The 18002-nt window shown below is 34.6% G+C and overlaps 1 protein-coding gene across 1 annotated transcript in view; it reads right to left on the bottom strand.

Annotated features, from left to right (window-relative positions):
- Positions 1-3106, bottom strand: part of FRYL (FRY like transcription coactivator) — a 163030-nt gene extending 159924 nt beyond the window's left edge. Inside the window, exon 1 of the mRNA XM_044680887.1 lies at positions 2987-3106. Within this exon, the coding sequence (XP_044536822.1) occupies positions 2987-3106 (120 nt within the window). The remainder of the gene's footprint in view (positions 1-2986) is intronic.
- Positions 3107-18002: the final 14896 nt, after the last annotated feature.

The following is an 18002-nucleotide window of genomic DNA, read 5'->3' as shown; positions in this document are numbered from 1 at the left end:
TAGCTGATCATTACAATAGCTACAAATGGAGTCTGCCAGGAAATCATAGGCTGAAAATCTAATTTTTTGATATTTGGCAGCAGCTGCATTACACTGACAAGGCTCTTAATTCAATCAATAGTTTTCTCAGGATTCCTAACAGGCATATAGAGCTACCATTACCTGACTCAGAGTGGTCCCTCTTCTATATCACCCTGGTCAGTATTCCTCTACTTCACAATTGTGCCCATGCTTCAACACACAGGTCAGATGATTGGTTGGAATTATTAGAGGCATTATTAGTAATAATAGTTGTAATACTAGTATTTCTATTTTCTTGTCTTTTTGGATGGAGTACAAATAAAAGCAGTGCTGGGACAAGTTGCAGTCCTAGAACTGTTCTTTTACGAGAATATTGTTTTTCCTTAGATAACTGCTTTCTATAACTGAATAAAAGTTTGGGGATATAAACTCATTAAGGGCATCTTTGACTTCAATTGCATGCACAGTGTTGGATGTGATTTGCGTCCCCACATGGTAGTGATTTGTCTCACCAGGCACTCATATTTTAAAAACTTTTCAATGTACATGGTATAATGAATATAAATATTATATTTAGGATGAAACCTATTTTTAAATTATTTTTATAGATCAATGCTATAGTTACAACAGTTTTGTCTATAATATTGCTGTTTCTAATCAGCTTGTTTTTTTAATTCAAGGTTTCTCTGGGAGTCTATATTATAATAAAGCTGTTTATGAGGGACAGAAAGCAAACCTCTGGAGTAATTCTAGCACTGGATGCTAAATTTTTGCAACTTGCATTGTTATGAATATACTACAGAGTTTCCAGATTTTCTCATGTGAGCTGTCAAAATAATTGTCTTGGTTCTGAGGGATAACTTTTCTCTAATTTACAGTGGCAATCAAGTCTTATATTACAATTATAAACCTTTCTGTTTTTATAAACAAAGATGCATAACTTAGTCCCTTTTGTTTAGTGCTTCTGTGATTACATATTGAATTCATATGGATGTCATGCAAAAAAGACCTTTTGATTACACTCTTGAAGCTTACCCATTTCATATGTTAACCTCTTTTCAGCTAATTAACACAACCAATGGCATATACCTAGTGTCCTAGTTTATTCTCTATAAAGTGCAAATCTATTTACAGATTTCAGAAATATTTCTATAAAGTTTTTGACTGTATAATGTGCTTTGAGAATATATATTAGTCATATTCTTCTCTTTTGATGAATAATAGTCTTTCTACATTAGTCACAGAATAAGAGAACCTGAGGTTTTAGTAATATTATTTTGGTTTCTAATGTGGTAGTTGTTTATTTTATTTATTTTTGTTATTGTTGTAGTTACTTACAAACTCACTTCAATTAAATTTATCTAGGGGGAAGCTGGGTAGCTCAGTGGATTGAAAGCCAGGCCTAGAGACTGGAGGTCTGTAATATAGGATTTTTAACCTTGCCATGTTGGCTTGGGGGCAACCTGTCAGCTGCCCTGCATAGAATGTTGATGGTGGCAGGAGCCACAGGGCAAACATCAACTGCCAGTGGGACCAAGAGTATATAAAGCTCTGGAGACCCAGAGATGGGTTCTGTTCTTACCTGACTTTGCTCTGACCACTCACTTACCCTTTACCCCCCCTGGGACCCGGGTTGGTGGGAGTGAGAATGTGGGTAGCTAGGCCTAGAATAGAGTAGGGTTTAAGACCTATCCTCTAGAGCAACTCAATAATATTATTATCATCACTGGCAAAATTTAGTCCAAGAACAATTTTATTTATCAACCAGAGACCTCATCACTCTGACCCAGGGCTGCCTGCCCTGGGTCAGCAGGAGACCATCCAGGTAGGATCCATAGCAACCTTTAGTCAGATAATCTTTCTCCTTAGATCACAGTATTTCCTAACCTTCTTTCCACTGCCTTGTTCCCTTACTCTGTTATCAATAAACCCCTTAGCCTTAACCAGAGAATTCTGTGTTAATTAGCCTACCATCTACAACCAGAACAGGCAACAGGAAGGGTTCTGAGCAGTTTGGGCTGGAACAAACTCCATTGCTGAGGGGCAGGAAGTTCGACATCCACTTCCTGTCAGCCAGCCATTAACCAATAGGAAGCTGCTTCCTCAGCAGGGAAGGGGCTGGTTACCTGATATCTTAAAGGAGCCTGGTGCCAAGCAGTGAGGTTTCTCTGGACACTCAGTTACCTGGGTTGGAATCCTTGTTACATTTATAAACAAGTTTCAAGCCCAGCCCGGGTACAGCTCACTCCATCCTTACAACCAGCAGCATCCTCCTGCTAGCCTTATTACCAGCATAAGGCCCCTGACCTACCTATTAATTACAGGTCCTGGGTTCAAATCTGGCCTCAGACACTTCCCAGCTGTGTGAGCCTGGGCAAGTCACTCAACTCCCATCACCTAGCTTTTACCACTTTTCTGCTTTGGAACCAATACAAAGTATTGATTCAAAGATGGAAGGTAACGAGTTTTTTTGTTGCTGTTGTTTCTTTGTTTTTTAAAGAGAAATCACATGGCAGAAAAGAACATATTCTTTACTCTTTAGCAGGGACCACCTTTGCAAAAGTGAATAAATACAAATTAGGATGTTGTATTCAGGGAATGGCAAGTATTCCAGTTTGTACAAATCTGTGGTATTTTCTATGAATAGTCTGTCTCAATGTTTTTATCTGTAAAAGATGTTAATTCTAACAAGATGAGGCAAAGTTTGCTTAAATGTGCAGAATTAGGATTTTGAAAATTAATAACCAAAATAGAATCTCTGTCAACTTAACACTTCAAAAACTTCTATAAAGGGCATTAATAATCTATTAAAACAGCATATAAATAATATTAGTAAGATATTTTCCAAAGTATCTAGGAAGCTTTTTTGCCTCTTACAAGCCATACTCCTTATAATCATTCTAAATAATACTTCTTTTTTAAATGAAACTGGATATACAATCATTCAAATACCCTCTGTACTCACCAAGGGCTCAGCCATTACAACTTCAATTTTCTTTTCAGCTTGAACAGCAAATTCTGCAAAGAGACTCTTGATGACATATTCCCCAGGTTTGACATCTGGGTCAATAGTGATATTGGACATGACGATGTTCTTTTTATCCACGGTGGAATGGAAGCTTGGTGAAGCTCGGAATTTATTTACACTGCTGGCTGGCACTGAGGCTGTGAAAGAGAAAGATGGAAGAGAGTAAAAAAGAGAGAAAAGAGAGAATGAAAAGTAGTTTTATAATTCTCTTAAGCTGTCAAAATCTTCACATTAGAAGTTAATAAGTCGGATGTAATATTACTCAGAATTAAAACCAAATGTAATATGTCAGTTCCATATAAATTAGGGAGTAGGTTCAAAAAATGTTTAGCACACAGCATAGAGTGAACCTATGATCATATAAAGCTTTTCAAAGGCAAAGTATAAGAAATTATTGCCATAATTTTTCAGCCTATTCATTATTTTCTCTCCTAAAACTTTAGTCAACAAGTAGACACTGAAAACTTTTCAATAAGATAATATTAAGAGATATGTAAATATACTACCCAGGACCTGACAAAAGGTGTCTTTATCTCCATTTATACAACATTCAGTTTTATACGGATTTAGGGTTGTTCTTTTCCACCTTCTTTGCTATTGTAGATACTATTTTTCTGGTTTTGCTTACTTGTATTTGTATCAGTTCATAAGAGATTTCCCAGGCTTTTCAGAGTTCTGCATGATCATTATTTTTTACAGTGCTATAAACACTCTAATATTCATGAACCACAATTTATCTTGTCGTTCTCAAAATAATGAGCATATATTTTTATTATATTTTTTGGTAACAAAAAAAAGTGCTTCTGTAATTACTTTTTCCTACCTCTGACTTCTTTGGGGTATAGATATAGCAGTAAGATGCCCAGGTAAAAGGGTATGAACTTTTAGTAAATTTTTAAGCATAATTTTATATTGCTGTACAAAATAGTTGGACTAGTCCTCAGCTCCACCTGCAGTATATTAGTGTCTGTCTTCCTATTGATCCTCCAACATTAATTATACTATTTTGTGATTTTTGTTATTTTGATGGATATGAGATGAAACCTAAGATCAAATAAAGAGGAAACAAAAGTGATAGGTTGAAAGCTGTTAATAAGAAACATCAAAATGGAGCTTGCTCTGGTGAAATGTAGGGATGAAACAATTCACTTAATCAAACATTGTTTACATACCTTCTACAAAACAAGACATCAAGGCCAAGTACATAAATACATAAATACAGATATGTTACAGACATGTGCTCTTTTGGAGTTTGTGGGTAGAAATAAAGCAATTGACAATCTGTGAGAACCTTGAATTGTTACAGTCTCCTGTGATCTGCCTGTCCTAATAAGCTGTGTCCTTCCTATTTGTATTGGTATCAGTGGAAAGAGCCAAGGCAAAGCCTGAGTTCAGGAAAAGACTTGTAAGAGAAAATGTGGGTAATGTTACAATTATGCCATTGCAAGTTCAAGCCTAGGGTGATTCAAGCTATCCCTGGGGGAGGCAGTGGATGGGAGTAGATAAGGAAAGAGACAAATCTTAAACTCATAGTAACCAAAACAATAGGAATCTAAAGGGTGACAAACATCTCAAGTAAAAGACCCAAATTTGGAGGAAAAAATTCCTTCTACCCCACCCCAAATGCTATATACTTTTCTGTGTGGAGATTTATAGGAAAATCATAGAAAAATGGAAAGACATGATCAATATGTTAGGTGTCTCACTCATAATTGTGAATGATTAACATTTCAATGGGTAGCTTCCAAAGAATAGAAGACAAGCTTAGAGAGTTGGCAATAGCTTTTAAAGGCAAAATAAGAAGTTTAGGGATATGCAATACAAAAAGAAAAAGAGGTCCAGGCAAAAATTTATAACACGTCTGAGAAATAATTTTCACCCCAGGTAAGATTAAGTGGGATAGGAAGGAAAAGAGGTGAAGGAAAATTTTCTTGAATGGAGGAACTTCAACAAAGGTGCCGGTGTAAGTGGAGTTCATTCTAGGCAATGGTATGTTTTGAAAGAAAGCCTTAAAGAGAGAGGGCAGGTCATGAACAGGATCTTGAGCAGTGCAATAGTTAGAACGTGGAATGCATGAAGGTGGCTAGTATCACATGAGATAAGAAAGGTATGTTAGAGGTAGGTTGGGGAGCTGACTCTGCCAGGACAAGTTTCTACTTTATACCATAAGCAAAAGGGGGCAAGTGAAGTTCATGGAGCAGAAGAAAGGGTACTAAATTTTAAAAAAGAGTACTTGAAAGAAAATTCCCATTTGCCTCAGGTGATCACAGGAAAGTTAACATTTTTGGACTTCTTTCTCTTCTGTAAAAACAGATGATTGGATGAAATGATTTTTAAGGTCTCTGCCAACTCAAAAGAATCCCATAATCTCCTACATTTCTGAGTTGAGAAGTAACATGAGACTAGTGGTCAATGAGAAAAGATTACTTGGGCAATGTCAGGAAAGCCTAGAGATAAGGAAAGATAAAATATTCACATAATATACTAGAGAAAAGGGGATGAGGTCCTGAACCATTATATTTTGGTGACAGTGGGAAGGAAAGAACGAACAAATTTGAAGGGCAGAGGCAGATTTGGTAATTTTTTTAGATATGCAGGGCAATAGGGGAAAAAGAGGAGTCAAAGATAACTCTGAGGCTATTAACATGAGTGTGGGTAGTGATGCCATCCACAGAAATTGAGAATTTAGAGGAAAGGGCAAGTCTGATAAAAAAATATGAGTTCAAACTTGGAAATGTTGAGTTTGAGAAGCCAGAGAAAATGGATAGGAAGAGAATTTGGAACAGAAAAATTTTTTAAATTTTAGAAAAAGAAAAAAACCAGTGGAATATACTGGTAAAGCTGTCCAGAAGCCAATTGGGCCTAAATTTCTGGTGAGGACTGATATAAAATGTGAGGTGTTATCTGCAAAGAGACAACATTGGAATTCATAAAAATAGATGAAAATTCCAAAGAAAAGAAAAAGGTCAAGATAAAGCCTTTTCTTTTTCTGGCCCCTAAACAAAACAATCTCAGGTTGAATTTCTCATTTTGCAATGGAAAAGGGCATCACCAAATGGCCATTCAAGTACTAAATGTGAAAAAAGAAAATAAAACGCCAAAAAAACAAGATTATAAAAAGAAATAAAAATAAGGATACTTGTCTAAGGGAAAATTCCTATTTCGACACCCCAAAATGTCTAATTTTATTGTTAACTGATCGTGTTAAATCAGTAGAAATTTTTATACTTACGAATATCAAAATATATTTTACAAATTAAAAGCTCTCAAATATCAAAATGTAAAATAAATATTTTTTACAAACTCCAAGAGATAAAATAAATTCTAATTTACAACTAAGTAACAAAAACCATAGCCATTAAAAACAAAAAAATCACAGTTTCCTTGGTCACACTGCACATTATTCATTTTAAACAATGCCCTGGTTATATTCAGTTTCATGATCTAACACTGTGTACTACTTCGATGTGGGAAATCTATGAGCAAGTGTTCCTCTTGTACAGCAGGAAGTATTTTCAAAACAAAATTGTTTTTATTTGCTGGGAATCTTTTTTTGGGGGGGGTATAATTTGTTATTTAACTAAAAAATTTCAAGGAATCATCAAACAACATAAGAAGAAACAACAGAATGTGATAAAAAGAACATTTAGAGTCTGAATTTATGAAGCAGAGCCTTTACTCAAGGTCAGAGTTTTGATAAGTCATTTAAATTTCTTGATGTAGAGTCCCTCACTTGTAAGAATGAGGATGATATTAGCACTATTGGACTATATAAGGATATCAGGAAAAGCAAATAAGATAACATGTTAAAAAATAATAAGATTTCTTTTATTATTAGTATAGAGGATGAAAAGATCTATGGAAAAACCCAGATTTAAGACTATTCAAATAAAATAATTTAAGAATGTGACAAAACAACTTTAAGAGTTTAAATTATGATGGTGTAAAATGTAGCTTTCTCTTAATATAGAGGGGGAAAACAAAGCAAAACTAATAAGTGACACAATTCCCCTTTTAACTATCTGAGGTGTTTATTTTTCAAATACGAGAACTATAAAAGTGGAGTTTTGGGTAGTATACAGGAACTAAAGACTGGTTTGGCCCATAAGAAAGGAAACATTAGTCAGTCAGATTAATTATAGAAAAATAAGTGATGAGGGTGCTTATCAAAACTATCTATGATGAATGCCATTTTAAAAGCTTAGTTTGGTTTAAGAATTTAAACTTTATTAGTCTATTGTTCTGGTAAGGACATTTGGTTCTACAGTAAATGCCCTCTGCAGCCCTTGATTCTGTAAAATTCCATTATGCTACAACAGACATAGAATTGAATCTGGAGGTTTAAGGTCTGGCTCTACTTATTTTCTCTTTGATACCTTAAGCAAATCATTTCCCCCTCAATCTTCCTCAATTATAAAATAAGGGTGTTAGGCTAGATATCTTCTAAAGTCCCTTTCAGCTCTAAATCTAGAGCCAACTCTACTAAAGTAGAAGAGTTTTGGCGAGTTATTTGTGGCAGTTATATTTACCTTATAGTTGTCAGAAGTCATGTCCTCAAAAAAAAAAAAAAAAGGCACTTCTTCTAGTGCTACAAATACATATAGATATTCTGATGTTACAATCTTCCAGCTTTGGGTGTAGGGCATAGCTAATGTTCTTTGTTTAAGAGAAGCCATATGATAATATTGTTCATTACCTAAAACTATCCCCTCTAAAGGACACAAAGAAGAAAAATATCATGAGACTCCTCTAACCTTTCTTCTCATTTTAAATGCTAATGTTAAAATTCAACTTATATAGCATATTAATATTAACAAAAGCACTTTCCTTATAGTAAGTCTACAAAATAGCTAATGAAAAGGTTATAATTAATACCATTATAAAGGTAAGGAATCTAGGGCAAGTGACTTGTCCAAGGTCAAACAAGGGCTTGAAGCACATAAATCGCCATAAAAAAAAAAAATCAGTGGAATGCTATGAATCAATGAAAACTCCAAAGACTGAGCCAATATAATAACAATTTAAACTCGTTAAATAGTTTATATTTTCAAAATGTAAAGTTGCAATTTAATTCTGCTACTTCAGTTATCATAAAAAAATCTGAGAGTAGGAGGTAGTACAGTGTAATTAAAAGAACATTCAGAGTTCAGGGATTTTTGGTTGAAACCTCAGCTTCACTACTACTTAACTGTGACTAGCTAAGTCATTTACGTATAAACTGAAGAGTTGAACTAGATAATTTCTAAGACTTTCTAGCTCAACATGCTGTCACACCATCTATCAATGAGATCACTAAGACAAGGAATACACAATAGAATTGTGAATAAGGACAGACTCTGAGAAAAAAAATTAACATTTAAAAGACAATTGAAAAAAAATTAAAAAAAAACCAATACACCGAAGTACAAGGGTTTAAAAAAAAATTAAAAGACAATTGTATGCTGAGCAGAAATTAAATGATATGACAAGACTACAGAAAAATTGAAGTCTCTCAGTACAAAGGAAATAGAAAGCAAAAGAAAGAAAAGAAAAGAAAATGGTGCCCTTCCTGTCATGGGGGCATGGGGGGAATACATGTTGTTCAAGACAATATAATGGAAATAATTCTTGTGAACATATGGCAAGTCTGAAATTCACTCTTAAATCAGGACTTCTGATTATTCCTTGCCTTAATTTACATGTCACTGAAAATCAATATATTAATAAATAAGCATTTGCTATAGGATATGAAGATAAAAGGTTAAGGCGAATAAAATTTAAAAAATTAATAAGACCCCTAGGGAATAGTAAAATGAGTTTTTAGAGCTGGTAATGATCTTAAATTCCAAATGTCTCATATATTTGAAATGAGTTGGTTGAGCTCTGAATGCTAAGTCTTTGACAGGTAAACCTGAAGAATAACTAGGTAGGTAACTATAGCCAGTATTTTGTAATCCTACAAGTATTAAAGTTTACTCAAATACTTATTTAAGATAGATAACAGAATAGCATTGAAATATTTACCTAACTCCCCCAAAACTAGGCAGTAATCCTGCTTGTTAAAATTTAAGCTTCACCGTCCATATAATCTCCTATTCAAAAAATTTTACTTTAACATATTATGGTAATTTGCCCATGTTCCAGTAATATCAGAACTGCTTTCAGAAGAGTATGAGGGCTAAACAACAAAAGAAACTGGCCAGACTGAATTTCAATAGGTAGCAAAATTAAGCTTCTTGTTTGTTCTTTGGAAAGCTTTTCTTAAATGATGTGTTTGTCCTATTGCCAATTATTCCCATTCAAAACTATTTCTAAATGTGGAAGTCCTATGACATCTTTTGGCACTTTGCCAACTTTTTCTACTAGAGGTTCACCAGAAGAAAAATCACATATTTTTGAAAGAGGCAAAAGAACAATCATTTTTTAAAGTCTAATTAAATCATCAAGCTAGATTGCCTGTGTAATTACTCCTCCTCTACTATTTAACCACTGATCTTGTTCCCTTCAGTACTCTCCAGAACTTCAGATGAAGCATTTGCCTAAATGTGTTCTCATTTGTGCCTTTCTACTAATTCATTCACATAACTGCCAGCCACAGGTGTGTTCTAGAACTGTCCCCTACAGAAATATTCTGATGTATAAAATTTTTGCTAAAGGCAGAAATGGGGGGTGGGGGGTAATTGTTGTAAAGGGAAGAGGGGGAGGGATCCATTTTTTTTTAGTCCTATGACAGCAGGTTGCCATTACCTTACTCTTATCTACATTCTGGAAATACATGCTGATCTTTTTAACCCTCACCTCCTAGCTTAGAACCAAGTATTCTAAGAAAGAAGAGAGCTAGGCAATTGGGGATAACTGACTTGCCCAGGGTCACAAAGCTAGAAGTTTCTGAGGATAGAGTTGAACCAAGATCCTCTTGACTCCAGGTCTGTGCTAACCTAGTTGCCCCTCATGGTGTTTGTCCTATTTTAAATCAGCATTACATACTGTCTAAATCTTGGTAGTTTTATAGGGTATTACTTTCTCAACATCTTTTTGATTCTATAGAAGTGACATCTCCACATCACCTGAAAGATTCAAACTGAGAGCTTTAGGTGAGGACTCCAGGTGACTTCTTTATTTTTGCTTCTACCTGGTTCTCTAACTTTGTTGCAGAAGAGCTATCATTCAATTCACAATCTAGTTTCTACACAACTTTTTCTAGGGAAGGAGAAGTATGTGGGGGCAGGGGTGGAACAGTATGCTCTAGGGAGTAAAGTCAAGGATCCTTAGACTGCACATTTTTAAAAAACCTAACAGTTCAAGGAGAGAGTCAGGCTTCAAACAAAAGTTCCAACATAGTTACCAAATATTACAATAGAAATTTTAAAGAGCTAAATTACCTTAATGTAAAGGTTGTTAATTTTTTTTAAAATCAAAGACCCTTTTTGTAGTCTGGTAAAGCCTAGATGGGAGTCTTCTTAAAATAAGGTTTTTAAATAATTGAAAGAAAACCCAATTTTCAGTTAAGGATTAGTGATAAAGATGCATTCACATTCAAATTCACAGACTGTCTAAAATCTAACCACGGACCCCAAGTCAAAACTCTTGATCTAATGGTTTCTTATATATAGATACCATTTAGCTTATGACTCTTCTCCCATTTCTCACTGTTGTCTCTCAAATCTTATGGCTATCAGTCATCTTAATCCTTTCTTTTAACTACTTTTCTTGATTGCCAAAGATCAAAATAAAAAAATCTCAGAATGAATCTATACTGTCCCTTATACTATACTATACTCCACACCTAATAAGTCATTAACATCAAACACATCTCTTCTATTAATATTTTTCTTACATCAGAGGCAGTGGGGTACAATGTAAGGAACACTAGAGGAGAAGCCTTAAGACATGGTGGCCCAGTTTTTCCAGGTACCTTAGCCAAGAAAATCAAAGCCAAATTTGGCTCTCTGGGCCCTTGTTTTCTCATTTATAAAATAAGGGAAGAGGAAGCATGGTGTAATGAATAAAAACTTGGCTGTGAAAACAGGTATATTACCTTTAATGACACTGGTTATGCAACTCTTAGCAAAAGAAAAGGAGAATGAGAGTAACCTAGGGTTGAGGAATATAAAGAAATGTCTTCTTACTTCCTATCCACTTTTTCTTTGTTACATGATGGGATGTGAGATGGGAAATGATGGGCTGAGAAGTTGACTTAGGTATAAGACCAGGCATTTATAAACATACAAATAGATAATTCACCTTTAGCCACAGTGTCCTCATCTATGTGAGGAAATCAGTCACTTAGCACACATTTAATATTTTCTATTAATAGGTTCACCTTGCCAGGTTAAGAAAACACAAATGTAAAGCCAAGAAAGTTCTTGCCCTCAAAGAGCTTATATTCTCTCAGGAGGGAGCTGAAGATCAAGTTTACAAGTAAGCAATTACAAGATATATACAGAATGAATGGATAAATGAATGAATACAGAGTAATTGGGGTGGGGTAGAGGGACTAACAACTTAAAGAATCACAAACGGTCTCTTGAAGGAGGAAAAATTAGGTTAACTGTGAAGAGAGCTAGTGGTTTTCCAATACACATCAACAGTAAAGAAAGAGCAATTCATACATTGGAGACATGAAGGTGGAATGTATATGAAATACAGATAGCTAGGTAACACAGGAGAGTGCCAGGTCTGGAGCCAGAAAAACTTGAGTTCAAATCTGGCCTCAGACACTTCCCAACTGTGTGACCAACATGTCACCCTGCTTTCCTCAGTTATCTCATCTATAAAATGAGCTAGAGGAAAAACATGGCAAACCATCTTGCCAAAGAAAATCCCAAATGAGATTATGACGAGTCAGCCACACTTGAGCAACATACATAGCATCAATATTTAGCAACTGAATAGATATGAGATTAAAGATTACAAAGAGGAGATGATCACTTGATTGTGAACCTGGGGGACAGACCGGATAGATAGTAGTTTCCTTAACTGACATAGGGCACACGGAACAATTTGGTGAAGTTCAGAGGTTTAGGAAAGGGTCTTGTAAACAGTTCGTTAAGTGTTATATAAATATGCATTCCTATTGCCATTATTGCTACTGATTATTAATCCTACTTGTAATGAAACAAAGAAAATTCAAAAGATCTCTATATGAATTTAAAATCTCTTCTGAAATGGCCCAAAGAATCAAATAAACCTTGTTTTAGAGCAACATTGTGCCAGCAGAGAGGGAATATGGGTAGATCCCTAAAGGAAATAAAATAATGAAGAGATGATGCCTAGGAGTTCAGAATAATTTCAAAGGTTGTACACTGGCAAGAGGACCCTATTACTTACATCTTTCTCCTTCCTAAACATTTTAAAATCTTCTGTGCCTACATAATATAATATCTTGTCCCTAACCAGTCCTGGGTCATTGAAGTGGATCTACTAAGTTCATACTTTGGGAAGTCCCTGGTCCTATTGCTTACCAAGTAGAAAAGGGAAGAGGGAATCCCTCTTCAACCTTACTAAGGATTTAATAGGACTTCTGTTCATACTCCCTCCAAAAATAGAAGAACCAGATTTATTGAAACTAACTTGCTTACCCAATAGGAAGATAGTTTTGGTGTTTTGTTTTTTTAATGGCCCCATTACATTTTTGTAAAAGGGTAAAAAGAATATACATCAATATGCATAATGGGTTTTATTTGACCAAAAATGACTAAGACCACTCACTCTGGCAGCCTAAAGAAATACAGAGAAATTATTAATTTGAATTTTCATGCCTTACATCATAGATATGCAACTAGTTCATTTTCTAGTAGGCATACAACAACCTCTTAAACAAATGATTTTTAAAAATATTCTTATCAGAGTTTCAGAGTTGCTTTTCTTGCTGGGTTTCTCCTCCCTTTCTTTACACGATTTAGTCAAATGATATTTAGATGGGGGGTCACCAAATTTTTTGGTTTGGGATTTTTCACCCCCAAGTAATTTAATATAATGGAAAAACTGCTGATTTTGGAGTCAAGAAGTCAGTTTCTATATCTATAAAATGAGGACACCTGAAGAGAAAATCTCTAAAGTCCCTTCCTGCCTAAGGTGTAATCTTCTGATATACGGGGTTGCAAGAGAATAGAAACTCTATGAAGGCAAGGACTTTTTTTATTTCATGGCTTCCCAATGGCTGGAAAAGTTCCTTACAGGAGCTGTTTCATAAATGTTTGCTGAATTAAAAAAATAATTCCCATACTACCCACTGGGTTAGTGACCAATTCTAAAAGATATACTGAAAAAATACATATTTTCCCAGTATATTGGCTATATTTGATTTCTCTTCATTGAGCACATTTCAAAGTATGCCATCAGTACCTAACAAGAGGCAGTGTGACAGTGTAGTTCAGTGGACAAACAGGTAGGCTTGAAGTTTTAAGAATTGGGTATAAATCTTACCTTTGATACTTGCTGACTATATAACACTGTGTAATTCATTTATTCTCTACATGCTTCACAGGCCTCTCTTTGACTTTATTAAATCAGAAAAAGATTGAGATTTAAAGTAAGCATGTTGACAAAAAAATAACCATATAATCTTTGAACATTTAAACAATATTGTTATTCTTTCAATTCATTTTTTTCTGACATAAAAATACTTTTAATATCCCCAAGCCTTTCCAATTTTTCCATGAAAATTAGGAGCATAATATACAAATTTAGTTTGTCAACCTACAATGTAGCCAATGGCAAATTTCACAGAGGAGGGAAGGTTAAAAATGAAGCCATGTTGCTATTTTTATTTTTTTTAACTTGTGGGAAGTTAACTTTTAAAAACACAATTGCAAAGTCACAACATTAACTATACAAATTAAAATGTTAACAGGAGATATATGTAGCTCTTCAAGATTCTTTGTGACCTAATTTAACACTGCAGATATAGAAGCCTGACATAAGAGCACTGAATCTTTCCTTCATTTTCAATTCTAGTGAAGTGAACCAGTCACTTAAATGGTAACATCCTCACTACACAGCTGGTTTAACAGAATGTTCCTGACTCAATTTTAAAAAGGAATAATGTCTAAAACTGTTGGCACAGAGACAACATCCTGAATCTAGGCCATATGAATGTCACTTCATTGTTGTTACTAAAAGAAATAAGCTCAACTATAATCAAACCTTAGCCAGCACTGCACCAACTTTCTGCTAGCTAAGCAAGGCCTTAAAACCAGAATTGCATGGCTCTAAGAGTTCAATATAAAAAGTAACATTTATCATTAGCACAAAGCATTCAAAAGTATTTTTGTAAATCAAAGGGATGATTATAATTGAAATAATTAACAAGAAATACAGGACACATTATAAGGAAAAACTTCATAAGGGGCCTAATTTTATTTTATTTGAGGAGTAGAAGCATATTTTAAAATATACAAGTTCTCAAAAGACTAAACTCAATTGTTTGCAATTTGAAAACAAATGTATAAGTAAATCAGATTTCCAATAAGACTTGCTCATTAGGAATTCTGTTAATTCTCTACTCTCATTAAGGTAGCATTCTACGTATTATAGTTTCATAATAGATCTCATATTTTAAATATCAGATGTTATTAGATAAGATAATGAAAGTATTTAGTCCCTTTACTAAAAAAGCATACTGAAGCCTATACAAGCAGAGCTGTAACTAGCAATTTTTGTTCTATGGGCAGGAGGCAAGAAAGTCACTAAGCAGAAGCTCACCTGACTTAACGCTACCAGTAGAAAGAAGCTCCTAGGAATTTCTATTTTAACCAATTACTTTAGATCGTCACTTTAGTTGTTTATACATTGTTATAGAAATACTAAAAATAAATAACTGAAGCTAAAACGAGATGAAGATAATATTAACTTATTTTATAGAAATAGTAAAATGTATTCATTGGCCTAATTGACCATTATAGAAAAGTTTTGTACTTAATTATCTCTTGACATTATATGCCTACCCTAAAAAGAAATCATTTACCTTAGAAAGTGAATAATTTAATGCAAGGGGATACTTTGGGGCCTACAAAAATTTTAAGTATAATAAGGGCTCCCAAAATAAATTATTATATGTTAATACCTAAAATAAAAAGGTCTATGCTCTGTCACAATTTATGACCTACTAATTTTCAAAATGCTAAATAAACTGAGATTAGGAAGAAGTGTAAGTTAAAGGCAGATGGTTTAATGGATAAAGTGTTGGATTTGAAATCAGGAAATCATGAGGTTGATATCCTGCCTCAGACATTTCCCTATCTGTGAGACACTGGGCAAATTACTTAACCTCTCTCAGTCTTGGTTTCTTTGGGTATAGAATGGAGATAATAGCAACTATTTCACAGGACTGTTGTAAGGATCAAATAGTAAAACAAATGTCAAGTGCTTTGAAAACCTTAAAGAGCTATGTAAATAGAAGCTATTAATTTGTTGTGGTGTCAGGGATTTTAAAGAAAGCAAATAGTATCATATTGGTATATTTAAATGATCATAAAACAAAAGAGAAAATCCCTAGATTAAAGAATTGAGATAAGAATGGTCCTGTGATACTTGCAAAAGGTAATAGTTTCCAAAGAGCCATGGCCTGACCTCTAACGTGTATCATCAAGAGGGGAAAAGAGGTTGCATTTCCCCATTATAGTCAGTCATGGGATTTGTCTCTGTCATGACCTCAACCACTATCTCCCAATGTTCCCCCATATTCTGCTGTGTAAGCGCCCATCTTTCTCCCTTCTAAGACAAGAGTTAGCTCCTGAGGACAGTTAAATTATCTGGTCCCTAAAACAGCAGCAAACATTGGTGCCATTAGGAAAATCTCACTCACATTCTTCCCCCTCAAAGGGTGGGTTTGGTGTTCTGATACATTGACAAAATATACTATAGTCCTGCCATTCCTTTTTCATTTTGGATAGTTGGGGGAAAGAAACAAGCATTTATCAAGTGTCTACTATGTGGCAGGCACATGCTAAAAGATCTTTATTATAATATATAAGATATATGATAATAATATGAGCAATTTTTTAAAAAGCTGGTATTTATATAACACCTACTGTGTGCCAGGAGCTCTGCAAAGTGCTTTATAAAGAGTATCTCATTTAATCCTCACAATAATTCTAGGAAATCGGTATTATTATCCTCTTTACAGTTGAATAAACAGAGGTTGAGTGACTTGCCCAGGATCGCATAGCTAGTGAGTCTCTCAAGCTGTATTTGAACTCAGATTTTCCTGCCTCCAAGCCCGGTTCTATCCACACTCACCTTAGCTGTCTCTGAATCTGGACACGGATGGGCCCTAAGCCTCACAGATATCATACCCCTACTCCCCCATCCCCCCCCCCCAAAAAAACTCCATCTGTCTTGCAGATTTCCCTGTTACTATCAAAGACACCATCACTGTTTAAGGCACCCGGGAACACAACTTTCATGTCATCTTCACTCCTCACTCACACACTCTACTCTGCAAATAGCTGCAGGATTTTACATATTTAACTTCTACAAGTATTATTTTTCCCCTTTTCTCTACTCATTGGACACTTGAGGTGCTTACACCATAGTTTAGGCCCTTATCACTGCCTTACACTGGACTTCAGCAAGAACCTCCCACTAGATTTCTCTATCTCATGCCTTTTTACTCTTTCCATTCCCCACACAGAAACCAAAGTGATTTACCTAAGGCACAAGTATGACCATGTCATCTCAGTGAAATAGTTCATCTTCATCTCAGACTTACATTTTCTATTTCTGCTTAAGTTTTTTAATATATAATGATTAGTTCAGTAGTATATATACATATAAAATTTACGAGTAAATATAAACATATCAAGTGTGGGCTGTATAATCAACAACATTTGGAGATGACTGGTAGTAACTTCTTGTGAGGACAAATCTTCTATCTATAGATTAGCAGCACCTTCTTCTCAAGAACTTTACAGTTTTAGAAAGGTTAAGTGCCTTGCTGAGGACCAGATAGTCAGTACTCTATTTTTCAGTACTGAGCTTCTTGGGAACAGATGATTTTCTATTTCTTTGTATTCTCAAAGTTTAGCATATTGCCCAAAATATAACAGGCATTTAATAAGTGTTTTCTTGACTTGACTCTGTTTCTGTACTAACAGTAAAAATAGAATTCAAGAAATCATTTAAAAACATTTTAGTGGGGGCAGTTTGGTAGCTCAGTGGATTGAGAGTCAGGCCTAGAAGGTCCTAGGTTCAAATCCGGACTTAAACACTTCCCAGCTGTGTGACCCTGGGCAAGTCACTTGACCCCCATTGCCCACCCTTTCCACTCTTCCACCTCTGAGCCATTACACAGAAGTTAAGGGTTTAAAAATTAAAAAATAAAAATAAAAATAGAAACATTTTAGTGGATAAGTCTACATTCATAAAATATGAGTTCTATTTCTATTATCTTTAAAAAAGCAAAAGTCCTTAAATTAAAATATCTGGACAAAAAATTCCTCAAATTTTCTTAATATTTCTATGAATTTTATCATAACATTATAATTACAGACTAATATGGTAAAAGAGGTCTGAGGAAATATTTTTAAAGTCATTTTTAATAACCTTCAAACTTTCTCTAAACTAAACTAATATTGGGTATTAATCAATATAACTCCTACCACATGGAAAATACAGGAACAAGTCAAAGATGTACAGTGAAGTTTATTAAATATCCCCAATAAATATGTAAATATAACTCCTCATCTTACTGAATAAGGTTTAATCTGAATTGACAATGTGGGGTGCTTAGGGCTTTTCTCACATAAGTATTTGGTTTTTTGTATTATGTTTATCATGCAAGGTTGCACTAAAGAAATAGATTGTTCCCAAGTTAAACTAAAGGGGAAAATCAATTTTATATTCAGTCTATCAAATTTCATTTATTTATCCAGTCACAGGAAGCACAGTTGGAAATGAGGAGGTCAGGGTTCTAATTTGAGCTTTGTCACTGAGTGACCTTGGAAAAGTCATTTAATCTTTCTAAAGCTCC

The sequence above is a fragment of the Gracilinanus agilis genome, chromosome 6, assembly GCF_016433145.1.
Source record: "Gracilinanus agilis isolate LMUSP501 chromosome 6, AgileGrace, whole genome shotgun sequence".
Taxonomy (NCBI): Eukaryota; Metazoa; Chordata; class Mammalia; order Didelphimorphia; family Didelphidae; genus Gracilinanus; species Gracilinanus agilis.
The sequence above is the reverse complement of the archived record's forward strand: the minus strand, read 5'-3'. Positions and strand labels throughout refer to the sequence as shown.